Source organism: Hypanus sabinus, chromosome 3, assembly GCF_030144855.1.
Source record: "Hypanus sabinus isolate sHypSab1 chromosome 3, sHypSab1.hap1, whole genome shotgun sequence".
Classification (NCBI taxonomy): Eukaryota; Metazoa; Chordata; class Chondrichthyes; order Myliobatiformes; family Dasyatidae; genus Hypanus; species Hypanus sabinus.
This window is the reverse complement of record NC_082708.1, coordinates 31,540,708-31,565,799: the sequence shown is the minus strand read 5'-3', so window position 1 is coordinate 31,565,799 and position 25,092 is coordinate 31,540,708. Positions and strand designations below refer to the sequence as shown.

General features: G+C 44.5%; 1 protein-coding gene across 6 annotated transcripts in view; it reads left to right on the top strand.

The window, feature by feature from the left end:
• Nucleotides 1-9,692: 9,692 nt before the first annotated feature.
• The window catches only part of slc25a15a (solute carrier family 25 member 15a), a 29,335-nt gene continuing 13,935 nt past the window's right edge, over nucleotides 9,693-25,092 (top strand). Inside the window, exons 1-3 of one of the 6 annotated variants that reach the window (XM_059964017.1) lie at nucleotides 9,693-9,841; nucleotides 22,146-22,271; nucleotides 23,198-23,456. In XM_059964017.1, the coding sequence (XP_059820000.1) occupies nucleotides 22,202-22,271; nucleotides 23,198-23,456 (329 nt within the window). In that variant the 5' untranslated portion in view covers nucleotides 9,693-9,841; nucleotides 22,146-22,201. Of the gene's footprint in view, nucleotides 9,842-10,279; nucleotides 10,824-11,012; nucleotides 11,172-17,653; nucleotides 17,674-22,145; nucleotides 22,272-23,197; nucleotides 23,457-25,092 lie in introns of those variants that run through there. The other 5 variants (XM_059964021.1, XM_059964016.1, XM_059964019.1 and 2 more) reach the window with 5 other exon arrangements.

Here is a 25,092-nt window from a genome sequence, read left to right as displayed (position 1 = left end):
ACCGTATGCACCCCCTGTTAGAACGCCCTCTTCCCACCACCCTCAGAGCCCTCAAACGGTGCCTGGGCTTCTTTCCCTATTACGCCCAATGGGTCCCTCATTACGCAGACAAGGCCCGCCCCTTGGTCAAGTCCACCGCATTTCCCCTCTCTGCTGAGGCCCGCGCGGCCTTCAACCGCATTAAAGGGGACATTGCCAAAGCAACGATGCATGCGGTGGACGAGACCATTCCCTTCCAAGTAGAGAGTGACGCCTCCGACTTAGCGCTGGCTGCCTCTCTCAATCAGGCAGGAAAGCCGGTAGCATTCTTCTCTCGTACCCTTCTGAAATTCAGCACTCCGCTGTGGAGAAAGAAACCCAGGCCATAGTGGAAGCTATTAGGCACTGGAGGCATTATCTCGCCAGCAAAAGGTTCACCTTGCTGACCAAACAGCGCTCAGTTCCGTTCATCTTTAGCAACCAACAGCGGGGCAAAATCAAAAATGATAAAATTTTGCGGTGGAGAATAGGACTCTCCACCTACAACTATGACATCCTGTACTGGCCTGGAAGGCTCAATGAGCCCCCTGATGCCCTATCCCGGGGAGCGTGTGCCAGCACGCAGCTCGACTGGCTATACGCCCTCCATGCAGATCTTTGCCACCCAGGGGTCACCCGATTTTACCATTTCATGAAAGCCCGGAACCTGCCTTACTCCCTTGAGGAAATCAGGACGATGACCAGGGACCGTCAAGTCTGCGCTGAGTGCAAACCGCACTTCTACCGTCCTGAAAAAGCGTAACTTATCAAGGCCACCCACCCCTTTGAGCGACTGATTGTCGACTTTAAGGGCCCCCTTCCCTCCACCGACCACAATGTCTACTTTCTTGACATAATCGATGAGTACTCGCGGTTCACCTTTGCCATCCCCTGCCCCAATACCACTGCCACGTCCGTCATAAAGGCCCTGCGCCAGCTCTTCACTCTGTTCGGATATCCCTGCTATATCCACAGTGATAGAGGGTCCTCCTTTATGAGTGACAAGCTGCGCAGTACCTGCTGGCTAGGGGTATTGCTACTAGTAGGACCACGAGCTATAATCCCCGGGGGAATGGACAAGTGGAGAGGGAGAATGCCACTGTGTGGAAGGCCACACTCTTAGCCCTTAGGTCAAAGGGATTGCCGGTCTCTCACTGGCAAGAGGTCCTCCCCGAGGCACTCCACTCCATCTGCTCCCTGTTATGCATGTCCACCGATGCCACCCCTCATGAGCGCCTTTTCCCAGGAAGTCGGCCACTGGGACCACCCTATCGGCTTGGCTGATGTCCCCAGGGCCAGTGCTGCACCGGAAACATGCGAGGAGCAATAAATACTCCCCGATGGTCAAGAGGGTTCACCTACTACATGCGAACCCCCAGTATGCCTACGTGGTCTTACCTGATGGGCAGGAGGACACGGTCTCCATCCGCGACCTGGCGCCTGCAGGAACACCAGACCCCTACCCCGAACACTCCATGGTGACTCTGAACCCCGTAGCCACCAATGTATATACCCACGAGACACCGCGCACACCAAGCCCTACACAGACTCCTCACGACACTCCCATACCGGGCGCCAGGCACACGCATGAGGGATTACTGACGCCTAACGGGCTGGCACCTCCAGTCAGGCTGGAGCCAGCACAACCACCGTCTCTGGTGCGATCACCACTGGCACCTGTGCAATTACAGCCGGTGCTACGTAGATCGCAGTGACACTCGACCACCTGATAGACTTAACCTGTAAATATACTTGTAAGAAACTTCGCCCCGTGGGGACTCTCTTTTAAAACAAAGGGGGGGGGGGTGAATGTGGTAAACTATGAATATCTGTCTGGACGCGCCCCTCTGCTGACTGCTCCTGTGGCTCCTCCCACAGACTCCTGTATAAAGGCGATTGGAGGCACTGCTCCTCCCTCAGTCTCCGAGATGCTGTGCTCCCTTTTGCTGCTAATAAAAGCCCATCATTCACCTCCCGTCTCCGAGAGTTATCGATGGTGCATCGCTCCCTCAGCTGATGAATCAGAGTCCTCTGGATTGAACAACACTGAATGTTACAAAGGCACTGAAGGTGCGCTGTGTGGGACATTTCAATTTCCAAGACCAGGAGTGACTTGGTAGCACCATCATAAATCAGCTGGACAAATCCTGAATGGTACAGCCACTAGACTGGATCAGGGACAGGTTGCAAGTTAAACAACACAAGGTGCAGGTTTCTTTGACCTAATTCTTATCATTATACCTGAGGCAGATGCACCTGTCCATGACAGCTCCTACAAAGTCCCTCTTTATACTGGGGCACCCCCCTTTAAATTGTGTGGCAGTACAAACCCATCGACCCTTCACCTGTTCCCACTGATGCCGCGTAGAAAGCATCCGATCTGGATGCATAATGACTTGATATGGCAACTTCTCTGCACCTAACTGCAAGAAACTGCAGAATTGAGGACACAGCTCAGCACAGCACAGAAACCAGCCTCCCCTCAACGTACCCTGTCCTCCTGCTGCCTCATTAAAGCAGCCATCATAAGCAGAGACCATATCCATCCCAGAACTTTTCTCTTCTCCCTCTCCAATCAGGCTGAAGATGAAAGCACGTACCACCATGCTCAGGGACAGTGTGTATCCCACTGTTATAGGAAAACTAAATGGTTCACAATAAATTTCTATTACGATAGATTGGACTCTTGGCCTTATAATTTACCTCATTATGATCATGCGTCTTATTGTTTATCTGCAAAGCACTTTTCCTATAGCTGTTACATTTTATTCTGCAATGTAATTGTTTTACTTTGTTCTACCTCAACACATGGTGTAACGAATTGATCTGTATTAATAGGATACAAAAATAAACTAATCCCAATTCCAAACATGCTAAATGAAATAGACTCAAACAGATCTGGCTGCTCAAAGCTGGGCATCAACAAGTCTCCACGGACCATCAGTTGATGCAGGAATATACAACCTGTAATCTCAATGCTCAGCATACCCACCTGTAGTGTCAACTCCGGTTCAATGAGCAGTGCAGAAGAGGCTGCTGGAAGCAGCATCAGGCACACCAAAGTGACAACTACACAAAACTGTTATGCAGAGGCACTGCAGGCTGAACTGCAAAAACAAACGCAATAGACAAAGCTATGTGATTTTACAGCAACAGATCAGATAAAAGCAGCAATTCCATCACATCTCGGGGTTTGAAATGTCTAGTAGCAGAGGGCAGGCAGTTAAAGTGAGGAGGGTAATTTCAAAGGACATGTGAGTGGCAATTTTTTAGACAGAGACTTCAGTGTACTGGGGTGGTGGCAGAGGCTGATACGTCAGAACTTTGAGGAGACGTTTGGACAGACGCACGAATGTGAGGGAAATGGGAGGATGTGGACATTGTCCAGGCTGAGGGGATTAGTTGGCCATTTGATTACTAATTTAATTGGCTCAGCACAACATTGTGGGCTGAAGGGCCTGTTCCTCTGCTCTACTGTTCTGTCTAGTCATGAATGGTGTGGACAATTAAGCAGCTAATGGGGAGGAAGTTCCAAGAACGTGCCCAAGATGGCAGAACCCAGCATGCGAGAGCTACAGACGAGGCGGAAGAATTTGCAAAAGCGCTCAGCTGGAAGTGCTCATTAGATGAACCACCTTAGCTTCCTCCTGAAATCGTCACCATCACAGAGGCCAGCTTCCAGCTAATTTGATTCACTAACCGTGGTGTCAACGAGCGCTGGATACAATGAAGAATATGATACCCGACGACAACCCTACTATAGAACTGATGGCCTGCACTCCAGAACTAACTGGGTCTCCCACCACGCTGCTCCAGTTTACTCCCAACTCCAGCATTTGTCCAATAATATGAAAAGTAGTCTAGATGTGATCTCAACAGAAATAGCAAGTCAAATCGAATCCACTAATTGCTGAACAAACATTCTACTATCATCAGTGAACAGATTGAAATTATCATTCACAGTGTAAACAAGAGGTAGTTCCTCACCAATAACCTAATTATCAGCACTCAGCTTCTGCCATCAAAAAGTCACTTGCAACACCACCTCCAAGTCACACATCATCCCAGCCTTGGAAATAAATCAGCGCATCATTAGCATTACTGGATCTAAATCCATGACCATGGGAGCACTCTCAAGAAAATATTCAAGTAGATGGCTGGACACAACCTTCTCCACAGGCACAGGTAATAAGTTCCAGCGTTACTAGTGATGTTAGCATCACAAAAACAAATCGAAAAACACGATGCTTCAAGCACTATTGGGTAATTTATGCCACCAAAAGGCTCTCCTAACCAATATTAGCTTTATCTCATCATGAAACCTTTTCGTCTAACTTAATAATCTCTCCTAATTCTATTCTCTTTTCTGTTTTCTACCAGAATACACTGAACCAAATCTCACAATGTAAACATATTTATGTATTGTACTAGATTCCTTTGTCTGTACACCTTGAATGCTGTTTTGTTCCTTTTTATTTCCCCCTTTCTCTTTTTCTCTCCTTCTCCCTTCAGCCTGTCTTATCACTACAAATCTTTTTCTCACTGATCTTCAGACATATTTGCCTGAATCAAAGGCAGGATTCACCCAAGCCTAAAGATTGACTTTTGCTTCTCTTAAATCCTCCAAGAGCAAATTGAACCACTCATTTTTGCTAACTATAAGCAGTAAACCCAAGGGATCGTTCCTACCTTATCCCGAACCACATAGTAGGAATTAGTTCTGTAAACCTCCTTCTTATTCAGTTTGGCCTTTCCATTGTTAAGCTGGTGAAATCTGCCAAAGGGAGACAGAAGAGAGTGCTAAGGATCAGCCACCACTTCTGCTCTCCAAAATCCCCCCTGGAATTTCCATCCCAGAGATGATTTCATCATGGCCACTGATGATCACCTGAGTGAGAAATCATGACCCATTTCCCACTAATAAAGTCACTTTTCCTCCTGTGTATTTGATCCACCAAAAGACAAACTGTTGTTGTGGCTTTGGCTCTAATCGGCAAATTATATCTGTATTGGCTTTTCTGTTCCACTGAAGCTTTCTCCTCTTTTGAGCTTCTCAACATGCTAGAACATAGAAAATCTACAGCACATTACAGGCCCTTCAGCCCACAATGTTGTGCTGACCATGTAACCTACTCGAGGAGCTGCCTAGAATTTCCCTACTGCATAGTTTTTATTAAACAAAATATACTTTATTCCAAAATAAAATTATATACAATAACCATTCAAAGACTTTCAATTCTTTACAGTTGGTACCATTACTGTCCTTACATTTTCAAAGTTCTAATTTTTTGCCACCCACATGGCAGTTTGTTCTTTCATATTTACACTCAGGGGGTATACCCCCAACCCCCCACCCCTCAACTCCCATGGGAGAAGGACCCTAGACTGTGGTGGCTGCACCAAGTTTCAGTGCGTCCCTCAGCACGTACTCCTGCAGCCGAGAATGTGCCAGTCAGCAGCATTCCCCCACAGACATCTCCATGTGCTGGTAGACCATCAAGTTTCGGGCTGACCAAAGCATCTTTCACCAAGTTGATAATCTGCCAGCAGCACCGGGTGTTGGTCTCAGTGTGCGTCCCCGGGAACAGCCCGTAGATCAGAGAGTCCTCTGTTACGCAGCTGCTGGGGATGAACCTCGACACCGTCCCTTCCATCCTCCTCCACACCTTCTCCACGAACCCACAGTGTGCAAGAGGTGGGTCACCGACTCCTCCTCACTGCAGTCCTCCGGTGGGCAGAGGGGTGTGGAGACGACGTTCCGGGCGTACAGGAGAGATCGGACTGGGAGGGCCCCTCTCACCGCCAGCCAGGCGAGGTCTTGGTGCCTGTTGGTGAGGTCTGGCGATGAGGCATTTTGCCGGATGAACTGGACGGTCTGCTCAGGGAACCACCCCACTGTGTCCATCTCGTCCTTCTCCTGCAGTGCCTGCAGGACCTTACGTGCTGACCACTGCCTGATGGCCCTGTAGTCAAAGGCGCTGACCTGAAAGAACTTCTCTACGAAGGACAGGTATGGCAGCAACGACCAGCTGACGGGGGTGTTGCGCGGTAAGGGGGCCAGACCCATCCTTCGTAGCCAGGGCGACAGGTAGAACCTGGGCACATAGTGGTACTTGGTGCCCACGTACCTGGGATCCACACACAACCTGATGCAGCCACACACGAAGCTGGCCATCAGGGTGAGGGCGACATTGGGGACGTTTTTGCCCCCTAGTCCTCTATTTTTCTAACCTCTATGTCTAAGAGTCTCTAAAAAAACCCCTACCACCTTCGCTGGCAGTGTATTCCACGCACCCACATTGAACTTCTGGTAATTGCCCCCACTTCACCAATCCAATTCCTATTTCCATCTCCCACTTAATCTCCTTACCTGCCCATTACCTCCCTCTAATGCTCTTCCCCCTTCCCTTTCTTCCATGGCCCTCTATCCTCTCCTACCAGATTCCCCTTCCCCAGCCACTCTCTTTCACCAATCAACTTCCCAGTTCTTCACTTCACACCCCTCCCCTTCTCCAGGTTTCACCTATCACCTATTACCCTGTACTTCTTCCTCCCCTCCCCCTACCTTCTTACTCTGGCCTCTTCTCTTTCTTTCCAGTCCTGATGAAGGGTCTTGGCATCTGACACTCTCGTTTCTTGTTTTCTCCTGGTATCAACTGCGCTCTCAAGTTTCTCACAGAAACATTTTTACTGCATTCCCCACTCCACCCCCCGTCCTCAGCCTCTGGACAGAGAAACTTCTCATCTTTGGTGATTTAAACATCCAACTCATCGCGAGACATCCGGCCTTCTGAGTTCTCTCACCTTCAACTTCTCCCTCTACACGACTTCCACAATATCCACTCTTTCAGAGGTCAGAGCTTCTCCCACTATGAAGCACGAATAAAATCCTTTGTGATTATTTCAGATCTCTCTCCCCTCTTTCATATCCCTGTTCATTCCCTAAATGCTGCTCTTTTCTTTGTGCAATCCTGCCCATTAAACAAATTTCCAATTATAAAAAGTGTTTGGGTCACTGTTGCTATTGACCCACATAATCAATCACTCATCTCCCCCTTTGATTTGTTTGTTTTCCTTTTCTGCATGTTTTTCTAATAACACTCCTTTTGGTAAAGCCTTTATCTCTGCTGCTTTCTATTCAGTGAATCTGGGTAATACTCACAGTAGGGCACTGAGGAGAGTGGTATAACAGAGATTTGGGAATACAGATACATAATTCCTTGAAAGTGGTGTCACAGGTAGATAGGGTTGTAAGGAGAGCTTTTAGCATGGAATTGGTATGTTACATTGAAGTTGGTGAGGCCTAATTTGGTGCATTGTGTGTAGTTCTGGTCACCTACTTACAGGAAAGATGACAATAAGATTGAAAGAGTGTAGATAAAATTACAAGGACTTGCTTACAGGGAAAGCTTGAACAGGTTCGGACTTCATATCCTAGAGCAGAGGAGGATGAGGGGAGATTTGATAGAGGTATATAAAATTATGTGGGGTATAGATAGGGTAAATGCAAGCAGACATTTAACACTGAAGTTGGGTGAGACCACAACTAAAGTGCAAGTTCAAAGTAAATGTTATTATCAAAGTACATATAAGTTCCCATATATAACCCTGTGACTTATTTTCTTGTGGGCACAGAATAGTAATTATAACTGAACCATTGAACAATGCCCAACTGGGGCATTCAACCAGAGTGCAGAAGACAACAAACTGGGCAAATGCAAAATGAAGAAACAATAATATAAATAAATAAGCAACAAATATCAAAAACATGAGATGAAGAGTCCTCGGAAATGAGTCCATTGGTTGTGGGAGCATTTCAATGATGGGGCAAATGAAGTTTTCCTCTTTGTTCAAGAGCCTTACAGTGGAGGGGTGGTAACTGTTCCTAAACCTGATGGTGCAAGTCCTGAGTCTCTTAAACCTTCTTCCTGACGGCAGTAGCAAGAAGAGAGCATGACCTGGGTGGAGGAGATCCCTAATGATGGATGCTGCTTTCCTGTGACAACGTTTGTCTAGATGTGCTCAAAGGTTGGGAGGGCTTTAGCCATGATGGACAGGGCTGTATCCAACACTTTTTGTAGGGCTTTCTGTCCAGGGGCTTTGATGTTTCATACCAGGCTGTGATGCAGCCAGTCAATATACTGTTCACAACACATCTATTGAAGTTTGTCAAAGTTTTAGATGTCCTGCCAAATCTCTGCAAACTCCTAAGGAGGTAGAGGCAATGCTGTGCTTTCATTGTAATTGCACCTACATGCTGGGCCCAGAACAAGTCCTCTGAAATGACAACATTGAGGAACTTAGAGTTGCTCACCCTCTCCACCTCTGATCTAGAAGTCATGGATTAAGTGTGAGAGGTGAACTGGTTAAGGGGAACATTATCACTCAGAGGGTGGTGAGAGTGTGGAACGAGCTGCTAGCCAAAATGGTGAATATGGGTTTGATTTCAACATTTAAAAGAAATTTGGAAAAGTACATGGATGAGAGGGGTATGGAGGTCCAGTTGCAGATCGATGGGACTAGGCACAGACAGGATGGGCTGAAGGGCCTGTCCCTGAGCTGAGGTGTTCCACAACTCGATTTGAAGATTTGGGATGAATATCCACTTAGTGTCCTTACTGGTTAGATCACATAAAACTTCATTTGTTCCTGCTGTTCTCTGTCAAAACTGCTCTGATTCGATGAAAACCCTGGGATGTAAACATAAAACCTAGCTTGTTCTCTGCCGCAAGACCATCTTCTTCTAAAAAATAGTGGGAGTTTGTTCCCCGTTGTTAAAATGCAGACTGTCGAGTTAGCTGCCTCTGAGTTTTTCCTCCGTCCTGTGAGCTCACCAGGCCAGTCTTTCTCCAGAGCTTCCCACTCTGCTCTGTTCCCCGACCATACATATCTTTACAATCTCCAAGCTTCATCAAAATTGCTGACCGCCCTGCTTCCTTTCCTGGCCCCCACGTTTCTCTCTCTCTTCAGCTGCTGCTCCCTTCTTCAGTTTCCATCCTAAGCCTTTTCCTTAAAAAAATACACCCTTAATTTCTCACCAACTACTACCCATCAACAACTGTCTATACTACTCTGTCGCTTACCTGAATTAAACTGCATCTGCCCTTCCTTTGCCGACTTGCCCAGCTGATCAATATAATTCTTGATAACCTTCTTCACTGTCCACAATCCCACCAATGCGAGTGTCTTCTGCCATCTTACTAATCAAGCCTCCTACATTCTCATCCAAAACATTGATATTGATGACAAACAACAAGGACCCTTGAGGCATGCCAGTAGAGATGGGCTTCCAGTTGAGAAACAACTTCCACGATCATCCTCTGCTTTCTGGCACCCAGCTATACAGCTCTCCTTGGAGTCCCTGTGATTTAACCTTCCAGAACAGCCTACCACATGGAACCTTATCATAGTCCGATAATGATAAACGGATTGATTGATGGAAACTTGGATTTTCAAAAGTGGGCGAGAAATAGAAACCCCGGAAGGGTCGCAGATCTGAAGAAATAATACTCCCCATTTGAAAATGTCCTATTCTGGGCAAATAATGAACTGATGTGTCCATTTAGCGAAGATAACAATTCCGTTCAGCCTTTTCAATATTTTTAGTTAGCGTGCAATCTGCAGTTTCACAATCCTATAGAACTGAGCCCAGGGGATAGGCTGGCCATTGCGAATCCTCCTCCTTCCATCCGCGGGGTCCGGACTGCCGAAAGGTGTTCAGCTCAGCTCAGCTCCGCCGCTTTCAATTAAACCCAGCCACAGAGCAGAGGATAATAAGTCACGAGGGGTCAAGAACTCCACAGAAGTTCAGAGGGAATTTAATGTAAGTGGAGCACCGCCACCGTCAGAGTCTAAATACGTATTTCGTGTCAGTTTTTTTGGATCCTCCACGCGGAAATAAATGTTTTGGTGGTGTTTTGGAATATAGCAGTGGTTACTTCAATACGGCAAAGGGCAACATTTACACAGTGAAATCTGATGCGGCCAAATCTATAAATATCTCGTTCAAATCTGTAACAACCGACGTGCAGCCTCTGCTAACAGCAACTTCCCGGGCACCGAGTGAATCAAAGAGCCTCCTCCACCAGTTCCCATTCAGCCCTCATCCTCGGCCAAATAATACGTTTGACTTTCAGAGTTGATATGCGGCCTTTAAAATAGACCACAGAAGGGAGGATTTTCCAGATCATTCCAATTTGAGATGATACAGAAAATTGAAATGATACTTAACCAACAAACAAAAAAAAATCCCCCTGCAAAATGTCTGCCCAAATAATGAAATGCAACTCGATCCCGCCGATATATTCTTTATTCCAGTTCAGCCATATCACTGGGCTGGATTCCCACTCTGCATGTGCAATTGGCGTTGGATGTATGTGACCCAGGCAGGATAATTATTGGTTGCTGAGCTCTCAAATGGAACAATAACCCTCCTCATTAAATCCCGAGGGTATTTTTTCAATGATGCCGCGTGATGTCAGCGCGGAGGAGGCGGAGAAAGAGCCGGAACTTGCCTTGTGTAGGGAGACTTGCATTTGGGTAGCGCCTTTCCCTCTCACCCTCCCCATTGAGGGAAATGTGTTTGAAGTGCAGGACCTAGTAGCGAGGTGTAGCTGCCGGACGCGCTGACAAAACGAGGAGTGAGTTAACTGTGTGGGGGCGGAGCGGAGAGGAGAGGAGAGCAGTGAACTTCGCCGCTGCGGGGCAATGGCCACGTGTGTACCGGTGTCTTCTCCGATTAGCGCCGGTCGGCTGCCTAAATGACCTTTTGATTTCTGCATTATCGGAGTCCTGGGAAACCAGTGGTGATTATTTTCTAATGTAGTTTTATTTTAAGAGAATGTGGACTTTCAGACTCATTATGTGTGGGATCTATAATCGGAACATAACACTGTATGGAAGTGCTGCCAAGTTAGGGTTTTGTAAAGAGCTTGGGCGAGCACCTGGAATGTTTTGCTAGTTGTTTCTGAAGTTTGACTGTTTCGGGGGGGGGGGCAAGGGCACACTTCAGCAAAAGGTAAAAATGCGAGTCATTGCTCAGTTGCATTGTCGATTTTTGTTTGGGAGCTGAATGAGCGTGCAGGATTTACTGCTCAATCCAGGTGGGTGTCAGTATGGACGGCCTGTGAAAAGGGACACAGGAATTGTTCAAGGTACCTTGATTGTTACAGTTCTTGAAGGCAATAATCCTGAAGCTCAATTCCACTACCTTTCTTTATTGTCATTTTATTCTCCTTCACCTTGCAGTTGTTTAATCTTTGAGAAGTGATCAAGCATGATCGAAGTGTAATAGAAGGCAAGATTACTGCAGTGGACTTGAGAAAAAATTATTGGGGAGGGTAAGGGAGCGGTCTAGGTAAACATTTGTAACCACACAATGTCAGAAATAATTTGGACTCTTGGCGCTTAACATCTCACCTGTTGATTCAGAAGTGTCAAAGAAGGAAAGGCTCTGCATTCACGACCCAAATGGTTGTAAATGACAGAGAAAGAAATACCAAGGAGGTTTGTCAAGGAATGCTGAAATCTGAGGTTCCAATCTAGAACTTGGAGCAAAGTTGTTTTTAGTTTGGGAATAGGATATTTTCAGTTGTGAGTTGCTATTGTCCTGTAGAGATGCATCGTCAGATTTTGAAAATGCTCTGACCTGTCTCCTTCATTAATGGCATAAGACCTGGGTTGAAAGCAAATCTCCATGTTTAAGTGGGGAACTCCAGATCCATTTTGGTTTTCACCTGGTGTAATAAAAAGCATTCATTGAGACATTACGTGTGTGCTTATTGGCTGTTCTATCTACCTACCTTCAAATACCGCTTCCAGTGTAATTAACTTTTCTGATGCTTTTGGATTAAGATATGATGGCAATAAAACAAATCTCTCTTACAATCACTATCTGACGTGGCAATCATGGTGGTGGTTCTTGATAAATTTTTCTACCTTCTGGGTAACGTCTTTACAAGACGGGTGACCCCAGCCATTATCAATTCACTTTAGAGATTGTCTGGCGTCAGTGGTCACATAACCAGGACTTGTGATCTGCACCAGTTGCTCGTGGAACTATCCACTACCTGCTCCCATGAAGTCATGTGACACTAGTTGGGGGCAGGGGGGCTAAGTAGGTGCTGTACCTTGTCCAAGGGTAACCTGCAGGCTGGTGGAGGGAAGGAGCACTTTATACCTCCTTTGGTAAAACCATGACTCCATCTTGCCTCCCACTTAAGATAGTGTTGCTCTGAAATAGATGATTAGCTCTCTCATCACATCATTGTTTGAGTCTATTTGTGTTGTACAGACCTTCACTGCCACTTTCAGTGATTCATAAGATATACATTCCTTTCTTACAGGTGGTGGATGGTGGAATGAGGAATTTGAAATGTTATTGATGTGGGCCAGTTTTCTAAGTGTAAGCAGATGTTGACAGGCAAACTAGCTGGGAAGGAAGCCTATTAGAACTCTTTCATTATTTCGTTGTTAATACAGATTCAAACGGTCAAATATGAAATGCAAAATTCTTCAGTTTTTCTTATAAATTCAACTTGTGCAATAGTTTTATTTAAACATCTGAAATTTTATTTCACCATTAACTGCAAATTTGTGGCAAACTAACTTCTTTTGAAAATGTTATTAGTAAACACAGCATTCTCACTAGCTAAGCCTTTAAGACTAGTGGTTGGATGTATCAAATTCACAAATGTTTTAAGTGACTGAGTAGGTAAGCATCTTCCTCTGCCTTGACTGCAGATTGGCCACGTCGTTGTCCTTCAGTGTGTGCTTCCAATTGTCTTGGAGCTGTTCCTCTCTCCGGTCAATGATCATTAATTTCTGGAACCCATGTTAAAACTCAAGTTATTCGCCATTCCTTGCCAAAACCTTCAGAAGCGTAGCATCGCTGTCTCTGAATTATTGGGCTATCTGTACATCATTCATGTCTTGATGAGCACAAAATGTTTTCACTAAAAAAGGCCTGTCTTCCTAACATTTAGCAAGGTTGAAGCAGTTTGTGTTAAAGAATATAGAACTCTACAGCACAGTATAGACCCTTTAGCTGTGATGTGCCAACTTTTAACCTACTCCAACCTTCCCTCCTACACAGCCCTCCATTTATCAATCATCCACGTGCCTGTCTTAAGTTTCTTAAATGCCCTAATGTGTCTGTCTCTGCCACCTCCTCTGGCAGGGCATTGCATGCATCACCACTCTCTGTAAAACAAACAACAACTTGCCTCTGACATTGCCCCCTATACTTTCCTCCAAACACCTTAAAATTATGTCCCCTCATATTAGCCATTTCTACCCTGGGGGAAAATTGTTCTCTGGCTGTCCCTGATCAGACTATGCTTCTCCAAGTGATGTAAAATCTCTCTCTCTTAAGAATCCTCTCCAATAATTTGCCCACCACTGAAGTAAGACTCACTGTTATTCCCAGGGTTATCTCTACTCCCTTTTAAACCATATGGATAACATTTGTCATACTCCAATTATCTAGTACAGCATGAGATTTAATACATTTGCTGTATCAGTACTGGATATTAATGCTCCCATAATGCCACCTTATCCTAACTGAACTGGTGAAAGCCTGATGACACCCAGTTAACATTTCAGGAACAACTTCTCCTCTGCCACCAGAACCAGAATCAGGTTTACTATCACCGGCATGTGTTGTGAGATTTCTGAATGGGCCATGAGCCCATGTACACTGCCTCATATTTCCCCCCCTCTTTTTGCACCAATTTAATTTTCTTTTTAATATATGCTTATTGTAATTTATTTTATTATTATGTATTGGACTGCCGCAAGACGGCATATTTCACGACATATGCCAACGATATTAAACCTGATTCTAATTCAGAACTGCGCTCAGTTTTCTCAGTGTTTTTCTTATTTTTCTGTTCGTGAGGATGGTTTGGGGACAGAGGGGAGATAGGGGTCAGGTGAGGGTGTTAGGGACAGGGATGTGGGGAGATTAAAGGACTGGCTGGAGTTTTAAGATGGCAATGCTGATGTAGGACATCCGCAGAAGGGGCGGGGATGACCAGCATGGGTGAAAGCTGGTGGCTCCTCCAGGGCAGCGGGTTCCAGAGACAGAGTTCTGTTGGGGCAGGAGAATAAGGTCCGGTGGCCCCCGGGTTCGTGAATCGATGCAATTGGAATTTGAGGCTTGGTTATCAGCGGGTCCTGGCATCGATAACGAGGGTCGAATCAGATGTCAAGGCCTGTTGGATGGAGCTACAGGTCTGCAAACCTCTGGAGTCCACTGGGGTAGTTAGTATCAGCGTGCCTGCATCTAAATCCTGGTCTGCTGGAGGCAGGACACCAATGAATTTGAAATGTCTTGGGGTGAAAGGACTGTACGCGAGCAGGAGGCAGGAAGGGGGACTTGTTGCTTGTTGTGTTGTGTGTTGTTTTGCTGAGTGTCGTGGGAATGCTGTGTTAGCACCGGAATGCATAGCAACACATGCGGGCTGCCCACCCCCAGCACTCCTTTGGGTGCGTTGGCTGTTAACTTAAATGGTGCATTTCATTTTATGGGTGATAAGAAAACTTGAACGTTTTTACCCAGAGTTGGAGAAGTGCCAGGTTCGGAAGATGTATTTATCAGAGAGGTTGGAGAAGTAAAGGGGGGGCAAGGACGTAGAGGAAAAACAAGGATAAGAGTCTTAATATAGAAGTTTTGCTGGATGGGGTCCAGTGTGGATCAGGTGAATGGGATTTGGTGTAAGTTAAGATACGGTGACAAAACTTTGGATGACCTTCAATACACATAGGGTGGAATCTCCACGTCAGTCCTGAAGAGCACTGGTTTAATCAAACCTGGAACTAACAAAGAGAATGATGAAGGTTGAAATTGCTCACAATGAGCAGATACTCAATCGTGAGAGAGAAAGGAAAGTAAAGAGAAATGTCGGGATCTTTGCCCATAGGAGCAGAATTAGGCCATTTGGCCTGTTGTCTCCTTCCTCTGCCATTCAATCATCACTGACTGAGAAAGAGCCAATATATGTATAAATAGACATAGTAATTTCAGCTGCGTTGGTCTGACTTGTCAGTATCTCTGTCGTAAATGTGCAAATTTCTTAAATATCTCATGCAAAGATAATTTTGCACATTGGTTAAAGAATTCCTGGCAACTTCACCTGTTGCTTTGCTAAGTTTTTTTTCACCTCTGGATAAACCTAGAGCTTCCCACAATGATGCCTTCATAAATCAAAGTATTGACTACAGGAGTGTTATCTTGAAGTTGTGTAAGATTTTGCTAAGCCCTAATTTGGAGTATTGTGTGCTGTTCTGGTCACCTACCTACAGGAAAGTTGTTAATAATAGTACAGCGAAAATTTACAAGCATGTTGCCAGGACTTGAGGAATTGAGTTTTAGGGAAAGGTTGGATAGGCTAGGACTTCATTCTCTAGAACGTAGAAGATTGAGTGGAGATTTGATAGAGTTATGCAAAATTGAGGGATATAGGTGGGGTAAATGCAAGCTGGCTTTTTTCCAATGAGGTTGGGTGAGATTAGAATTAAGGTTCATGGGTTAAGGGTGAAAGGTGAAATGTTTAAGGGGATTATGAGGGGGAACTGCCCAGGGTCCTATATAGCTGCAACATTACCTCTCGGCTTTAAACTCAATCCCATGATTGATGAAGGTCAGTGGACCGTATGCTTTCTTAACCACAGAGTCAACCTGCATAGCAGCTGTAGACTCGGACCCCAAGATCCCTCTGATCCTCCACACTGCCAAGAGGTGTGCCATTAATACTATATTCTGCCATCATATTTGACCTACCAAAATGAACCACCTCACACTTATCTGGGTTGAACTCCATCTGCCACTTCTCAGCCCAGTTTTGCATCCTATGAATATCCTGCTGTAACCTCTGACAGCCCTCTACACAATCCACAACACCCCCAACCTTTGTGTCATCAGCAAATTTACTAACCGATCCCTCCACTTCCTCATCCAGGTCGTTTATAAAATTCATGAAGAGTAGGGGTCCCAGAACAGATCCCTGAGGCACAACACTGGTCACCGGCCTCCATGCAGAATATGACCCGTCTGCAAACACTCTTTGTCTTCTGTGGGAAAGCCAGTTCTGGATCCACAAGACAATGTCCCCTTGGATCCCATGCCTCCTTACTTTCTCAATAAGCCTTGTATGGGGTACCTTATCAAATGCCTTGCTGAAATCCATATACACTACATCTACGGCTCTACCTTCATCAATGTGCTTAGTCACATCCTCAAAAAATTCAGTCAGGCTCATAAGGCATGACCTGCCTTAGACAAAGCCATGTTGACTATTCCTAATCATTTTATGCCTCTCCAAATGTTCATAAATCCTGCCTTTTAGGATCTTCTCCATCAACTTACCAACCACTGAAGTAAGAATCACTGGTCTGTCCCTACTCCCTTTCTGAATAAGGGAGCAACATCTGCAATCTCCAATCCTCCGGAACCTCTCCCATCCCTATTGATGATGCAAAGATCATCGCCAGAGGCTCAGCAATCTCCTCCCTTGCCTCCCAGAGTAGCCTGGGGTACATCTCATCTGGTCCTGGTGACTTATCCAACCTGATGATTTCTAAAAGCTCCAACATATCCTCTTCCTTAATAGCTACATGCTCAAGCTTTTCAGTCTGCTGCAAGTCATCACTACAATTGCCAAGATCCCTTTCCGTAGTGAATACCGAAGCAAGGTATTCATTAAGTACCTCTGCCATCTTCTTTGGTTCCATACACACTTTTCCACTCTCACACTTGATTGGTCCTATTCTCTCACGTCTTATCCTCTTGCTATAAATGAATTAACTTTTTTTTCTCTACATTAAGATGTAGAATAAAGATATAATCTAAAATATAAACAAAGTATATGAATCTTTTGTGCTGATGGAAATGAAGGCTTTTTAAAAACAGTGCATTTTTTTTGTCTTTTTGAGGGACTGGCTCTGTACACTCTCACAATTGCAGAGGCTGTCCACCAGTCATTAAACCTTGGTATAACATTTTAAAAGATGAGAAAATCTGCAGTTGCTGGGAATCCAAGCAAGACACAAGAAGCTGGAGGAACTCAGCAGGGCAGACAGCATCTATGGAGAAGGGTAAACAGTCGACGTTTCAGGCCCAGTCCTTACAAGACCCTTGCAGGCAGCGAAGAGAGAATCTCGGAGTTGTGGAAACAACTGAGATAGGGGCACCAGTTACCACCTCATACCAGTAAGTGGCGCGTCGAACACTGCAAGAGAAGCAGTCGATTGAATATGAGTCGAACACTGTGTGGCGCGTCGAACACTGCAAGAGAAGCAGTCGATTGAATATGAGTCGAACACTGTGTGGCGCGTCGAACACTGCAAGAGAAGCAGTCGATTGAATATGAGTCGAACACTGTGTGGCGCGTCGAACACTGCAAGAGAAGCAGTCGATTGAATATGAGTCGAACACTGTGTGGCGCGTCGAACACTGCAAGAGAAGCAGTCGATTGAATATGAGTCGAACACTGTGTGGCGCGTCGAACACTGCAAGAGAAGCAGTCGATTGAATATGAGTACTTGGGATCCTCAGAGGGTCTGAATCGAGAAACTTGAACACTGATCTAGAAGCCATGTGTCACAAGATGGCGATGAAGACATGCTCCCAGGAAGGATACGTGGCTATGGTATTGGGTGAGCACCTAATATTTTAAAATCTCGAAGACTGTGCAAGTGTGTGATGGTAATTTGCTAATAAATGCAACTGAGCTCAGGAAAAATTGTACTTTCATCAAAATAGTGGTGCTTAGCTGGTAAGGTTTTAGCAAACCTATCCTTGTAAACCTAGGACATAGGTGAGGGGGTGTGGGAGGAAGTCATTTGGGTACCTTTTGGCTATTTCCATTTTAGCAATTTTAACACTCAGTTTCCATTCTAACATGGTAGAGGGAGTCCCAATAGTCAGTTATAGTAGTTCAGAATCAGGTTTATTATCACGGTCATGTGATATGAGATTTGTGAACTTAGCAGCAGTGGTTCAATGCAATACATAATCTGGCAGAGAAAAAAATAATAAATAAAAATATAATAATAAGTAAACAAGAAAATCAATTACTTATTGAATAGATTAAAATGTGCAAAACCAGAAATACTGTGTATTTTTAAAAAAGAAGTGAGGTAGTGTCCAAAGATTCAATGTCCATTTAGGAATTGGATGGCAGAGGGGAAGAAGCTGTTTCTGAATCGCTGAGTGTGTGCCTTCAGGCTTCTGTACCTCCTACCTGATGGTAACAGTGAGAAAAGGGCATGCCCTGGGTGCTGGAGGTCCTTACTAATGGATGCTGCCTTTCTGACACACCACTCCCTAAAGATGTCCTGGGTACTTTGTAGACTGGTACCCAAGATGGAGCTGACTAGATTTACAAACTTCTGCAGCTTCTTTCAGTCCTGTGCAGTAGCCCCTCAATACCAGACAGTGATACAGCCCGTCAGAATGCTCTCCACGGTACAACTATAGAAGTTTTTAAGTGTATTTGTTGACATGCCAAATCTCTTCAAACTCCTAATAAAATATAGCTGCTGTCTTGCTTTCTTTATAACTACCTCGTACATCGATATGTTGGGACCAGTTGAGTTCCATAGAGACAATCAGGTAATGACCATTAATGAATAATGTATATTTCAGCAAGGTGAATATTTCTTGGCTATAGAGATTGAAGATGAGCTTTGTGTGTCACTATTCTTCCGGCGTCAACGTTACATACCTGCAACTTGGTAACCCTAAGCCACACCTCTTTGGAACGTCGGAGGAAACCGGAGCACCTGGAGAACGTGCAAACTCCTCACAGACAACGGTGGGAATTGAATGCCAGTCACCGGACTATGCTAATCGCTAGGCTGTTGTGCTGACCAATCTGCATCCTTCCAAGAGAGCATGTGAAACCTTGTGTCTCAGGATGATGATGGTTCTAGTACTGCACTGGAATGTCAGCCTCAAACACCCGGAGCAGAATCCTCATCCAGGGAACAAAAGGCCACGCTTTTGAGTGTTACTTTTGAACAGTAGTTTGTAGAAGTCATAGAAAATTTAAGGAATCAACAGAATAACAGCATCATACCTAAAGTGGAATAAGTGTCTTCCCATTACCTTCCTCGCATTGTTCCTTGTATTGTCTTCTAAAAATCGGGTGGATCAGAAATATGGGAACTCATTTATAAAGAAAACAAAGAAATTGAGCCAATTCCCAGTGAAAATCAGTTTATGCTATGTTGTGCCACTTACTAAATGTAGTCAGAACATTTTCAGTGTTTTTATTTTGAGAAAGTTTACTAAAACTTCATTTGCTGAACTGTGCTGAACTTTACAGTAGAAATACAGGAAGCTGGTAGCTGTCTCCTGAAGAAGGTCCACTAATGGAAGGAGGGGGCTTGTGTGGCAATTCACTCAGTTGGTGAAATGGAGTGAGGAAATTCAACTGCAACTTTCTGGTGAACTTCCCCATGTTGATGCTGAAAACTAAGTGCTGAGATTGTGGGGAGATTTGGGTTCACTGACCACTCAACATTCATATCAGCCAGGTTAAGGTGGATTTCAGCAGTCTTTTGATCTCAAGGTGTAGAAGTGCTCCGGATTAAATACTGTACAGCAGTGATTTCAGGAAGTGGCTCCCCACCTCCCTCAGTCACGCTTGTGAAATAAGGAAGGATTTCAGTTTGGCAACTGATGTTAAACCACTTTGCTTTAAAGTGGCTGATTCCTTTCCTGTTAACTATTAAAAGTTAACACCAGCTTCCCTTTTCTATCAAAAGCCAACTGTTTATTAATTTCACGGATGCTACCTGATCTGCGGAGTTCCTCCAGCATTTTGTGCATGCTCCTTTTTTCCTCTGCTTGCCGCAGTGCCGCTACTGTCCTGGGCCGCTATTTACTGCAGTGTCGATCTCACCTCATGCCCCCCAGGTCCCACCTTGGCAATGAGACCCTCCTCCTGCCCTCTTGAATGCACTGCACCCGAACCTCTGAGCACACAGCCACTGGTTCTACGGCTGACTTGCTTGTCCTCGGCTCTTCAATCTCCCAGTGCTGGTGACATCAAGAATATCCATTTCAACCCTGTCATCACTCTGATCATCTCAAAAGAAATGCACCAATTATCATTCCCTGTGCTTGTTGAAATGCTCTTTCATCTGCAGTATTTCAATTTAAGAAAACTTACCTCTTGTTTTTAGGTGCCTTAATCTTGCCCTTCCCCATCTCTTGTAACTTCATCCAATAAATTAACCCTTTTCATCTGGCCATCATCTCCCCCTGGTGCCCCTCCTCCTTCCCTTTCTCCCATGGTCCATTGCCATCTCAGATTTCTTCAGTCCTTTACCCCTTTCACCTTTCACCTCAGTTCCTCACATCATTCTCTTCCTCCTCCACTCATCTTCATCCTCACCTGATGTCACCTATCACTTCCCAGCTTGTGGCCCTTCTCTCCTCTTCTCCTCCCACCCCACCTTTTTATTTGCTTCTTCCCCCTTCCTTTTCAGCCATGATGAAGGTTCTCAATTCAAAATGTTGACTGTTCATTTCTCTCCATTGATACTGCCTGACCCATTGAGTTCCACCAGCGCTTTGTGTTTGTTTCTCTGGATTTCCAGCATCTGCAGAACATTGCGTCTTCTAAATTTTGGCCTTTTGCTCTTTTCTATTTTCAACGCCTTGTTGTTGCTCACCAAGTTTTGGAAGCTTTGGTCTTGAGCAGTGGAATTCCCTCGCTAAGCACTGGTTTTTCTCTATATTAAGACTTCTTACACATATTCATTATCTGGTTTTATGCTGGTGTTTCCTTCTGCGGTTTGATAATGATATTGCTGTCTCGCTCCTATAGATGGTTTTCTAAATATTATATGAGTTGTTGTTGAATATGCTACCCGTCTGTTGAAGAAAGTTGCATTGCAGAACAATCTACCAGTCAATCTAATGTACTGATTCTGTTTGTTCCACTGAACAAGATGCTACAACTTATTTGTGAAACATGGATTGGTGTCTGCCAGAGTGAAATCAAGTTAGCTCTATTCTGTCTCCAGGATATCATCCACCTTTTCAGTAACGTTTACTTCTAGCTTTTGCAGTTTTTTTTAAAGTGGAAAAAGTAGGCAATTTTCCTTTTTGGTGAATATGTCTCTGACTGCTCACCTGCTCAATTTTCTCATTTATTTCTCAGTTTTCTGATGTAAGGCTCGTATCTAATATTCCACCTACATTTTCAAATACACAATTCCACAAGAAAATAAAGCTGAAAGTCCGTTTAGTTTTAATTATGAATCATTCTCTAAAGAAAAAGACAAAATCTCCCAGCAATTTCCAAAATTTGAAAAGTTGTGAGGCTGGAGGGGGGATGTTGGTTGGGTTACATCAGTTTCAGAGGGGAAAGACGCAAGCAAAGGAACTAATCTAGATGAATTGTTTAATCATTACCTTTTTACAAGGCTCGGTCCTAATGGCCTCATTCATGTATTCAGTGTAAAGGATGTGAAATGGCATAGGCCAAGGGCATTGCATCTGCTATTTTGTCGTCAGCAGAATTGATCTGCATGGATACTAGCTGTAGGTCACCTCTGTGTACTTGTAGTAGCAAATACTTCAGAAACTGATAACGCTACTAGTGAGAATGTAAGTCCTGTGAATTGTTTCAAATATGCTGCTTGCAAAGCCAAATATAATGGAAAATATAAAATACCTTTTGATATGTTGGCGGTGACTCACTTCGGCAGATTCTCTGTAACTTCCACTGTTTGTGCGAAATGTTGTATAGCTCTCAGACCCCATAGAGATCCTGACTTGTTACAGACTGTAATCCATTGGACAGTTGCCTCTGACTTGCAGCTATACCACCTTGCATATCACTTGCTCAGAAGATGGTGTCTAGTGGTTAAGTTGGACTCAAGTCCCTTGATCAGTAATGATTTCTGGCTTCTGTGATCCTGTAGTCCCCCATTTTAAATTCTTTAACCTTTTTTAATTCCAATGCTGCATTAAGTTGGGCCTCATTATGTCAGTTCCACTATGACCCCAATAGGAATGTGAAGGTGGCTGAGTTTATTGCACTGTTGCTTCTGCAGAAGTCATGAATACCTTATTGATCATTCCCTCTTTATATTTTCCTTCTTTGCCCTAGAGCATCATCTTTGGAATTGTTGAACGGATAATCCATTCATTACATCAAAGACTGACATGTCGCTGGAAAAGCCAACACTACAGCCAGCTGTACAAGCTGCCATCGACCTCACTTCAGGGGCAATAGGTAATGGAGCACGTGGTGACTTAAAAGAAAATAGCACCTCATGTATATGAGGCACAGTTCTGAAGGGTCTCATTGACTTCGAAGAAACTTTGCGTGTCCCTTGGTTGTGAAATCCAGAATTTTCTTCTATTCAAATAAAAACTGTAATCTAAACCAATTTTTTTAAAGAGACACATTTACAGCTCTTCCTTGACTTACCTACCCATTTTGAGGGTTTATTGTTGTGTTCGAGCTTCACTCAATACCACTTGCACAGCACAGCAGTGTAATCATTAGCACAACACTTTTACAGTACCAGTAACCTGGGTTCAATTCCCGCCACTGCCTGTAAGAAATATCTGCATTTTCCCCAGTGACCGCGTGAGTTTCCTCTGGGTGCTCTGGTTTCCCCCCACTGCCCAAAGACGTATCGGTAGGTAGGGCAATTGGTCATTGTGAATTGTCCCACGATTGGGCTGGGGTTAAATGGGGGGAGGTTGCTGGGTAGCGGAGTTGGAAGGGCCTATTCCGCACTGTATCTTAATAAATAATGCTCATTCTGCAGTACGAGAAACCATGGCTACCAGCCAGTAATCTCTTATTCTGTGGTTTCACCTCACTATGCTGTGTATATTTTATACCATACCCTGCATGATTGTGGAACTGTGTTTTAAATGTTTTTTCTTCCGTTCCCAGCCATGCACCAGAAATTGGGTAAAAATACCAAACAATCCATGTAGTTGCATTTTGCTGGAAAGTATTATCTTGCTTACTTATCAGTAAGCCTTTCTGAAGTCCAACATATCTCAGATGGACTGAGTGGGGGCAGTTGTGGGGATTAATCCAGTTCAGATTATCTAGCTTTCCAACAACTGTCGTGGCAAGGGGGAAAAAAATCGATGTGCTCCGGTTATTTTTACATTGACACGCATTATTGTGATTGGCAGGTGGAGTTGCTTGTGTTTATTCAGGGCAACCGTTTGATACTGTAAAAGTGAAGATGCAGACCTTTTCCTACATGTACAAAAACGTGTTGGACTGTGCTGTAAAGACGTATAAAGAACATGGCATTCGAGGTTTCTACCAAGGCACCACTCCTGCCCTGATGGCTCACATATCAGAGAATGCGGTGCTGTTCCTGTCGTACGGATTTTGCCAAAGGATGGTGAGGAGTCTATCTGGAATGGACAGCAAAGCAGAACTCAGGTAAATGATACTTGATAACGAATTGAATTCAGTGGTTTGGTAATTCCTGGTCTTTTGTTTAATGCAGTATTATTAGTGTGAGGCTGTATAAGGCACTGGTCAGATCGCGCTTGGAGTACTGTGAGTAGTTTTGGGCCTCTTATCTAATAAAGAATGTGCTGGCATTGGAGAGGGTCCAATGGAGGTTCATAAGAAAGGAATGAAAGGTTTAATCTATGGGAAGTGTTTGGCTCTGGGCCTGTTCTTGCTGGAGTTTAGAAGAATGGGAGAGGGGGGAATCTCATTGAAACCTACTGAATATTGAAAGCCCTAGATAGAGTGGACATGGAGAGGATGTTTCCTATAATGGGGTGTCTAGGACGAGAGTGCATAGCCTCAATAGAAGAAACTCCATTTAGAACGGATGAGGAGGAATTTCTTTTTCAGTGGGTGATGAATCTGTGGAATACGTTGCTGTGGGGGCCAAGTCACTGGGTATATTTAAAGCAGAGATATATAGGTCCTTGATTAGTAAGGGCATCAAAGGTGATGGGGAGAAGGCAGGAGAAAATAGATCGGCCTTGGTGAAATGTCGGAGCAGATCTGAAGGGCCAGATGGCCTAATTCTACCCCTACATCCTATGGTCTTTGGTCTAGTTTTGCATTAAACTTAAAGTGGACTCCTGCAAATCAGAACTGAATTATTTTGAAAATGATTAAATGAGAGAGACGAGGGAGAAAACTCGGTGACGGTGGGTGATGCACTCTGTTGCATTGAATGAAGGGCAGGTGGCTGTGGGTTTACTTCTGTTACTCAGCCCAGTTGCTAATCCCACAATTAGGAATGAACCGCTGTGATTCCTTCCCGCAGCAGAGGGAACATAGGAGTGAAAGTAGACAAAGGTCTTGTGCAGAATGCACGCAGAGTGGAAAACTACAGAGGAGTTCCACCCGCCCCCACCCTCTTATCTGCAAAAGCTATACATCAGTATACCAGAATGAAAATGTCGGAGGGTTGTACCACTTCAAGGGAAATTGAAATAAACTGGATCATCTGGTTCACTTAACCCTGTAGGGAGTATTGGAGCCATGAAACTACAGCAGGGCAAGTTTAGTTTTGCATCCTCTGTATATAATGACTTTGTTACTGCCGCACATTTTGTCCACATCAGCTGTTGACCAGAGAATGAAAGGCTGCTGCTGCTGCTTTGTGTGGCTTGATCACTTAAACCCCAGCATGTGAGAATTAAACAAGAATTTTTTTCTTTGGGGGGGGGGGGAATAAAGCCATTTGAGTTAATCATGTTTGGTGTAGTCTCTGAGCCCTGCCCCTTGCAGATGTATGAGAGTTGAAACCAGCCAGATACCACCACCAAGTAAAACCAATCTGGATATCTGAAACTCACTCCCATTTCCCGATTCCTCCTTGTTCTAGTTTCAGCCCACTGAGATAACATGTTATATTTAAAACAAAAACTCTGCTATTGATGCTACATTCGTTCTGACGCAAGGCATGAAATAATGCCTTACTGATAAACTTTATTTTTGCAAACTCCCAAAGTATGTGAAAGCCTATGTGTTCTCTAAACAAGTAATAACACCTAATAGAGTATATTTAAATAAAACGGGGATTCCTGACCTTTTTTATACCATTAAC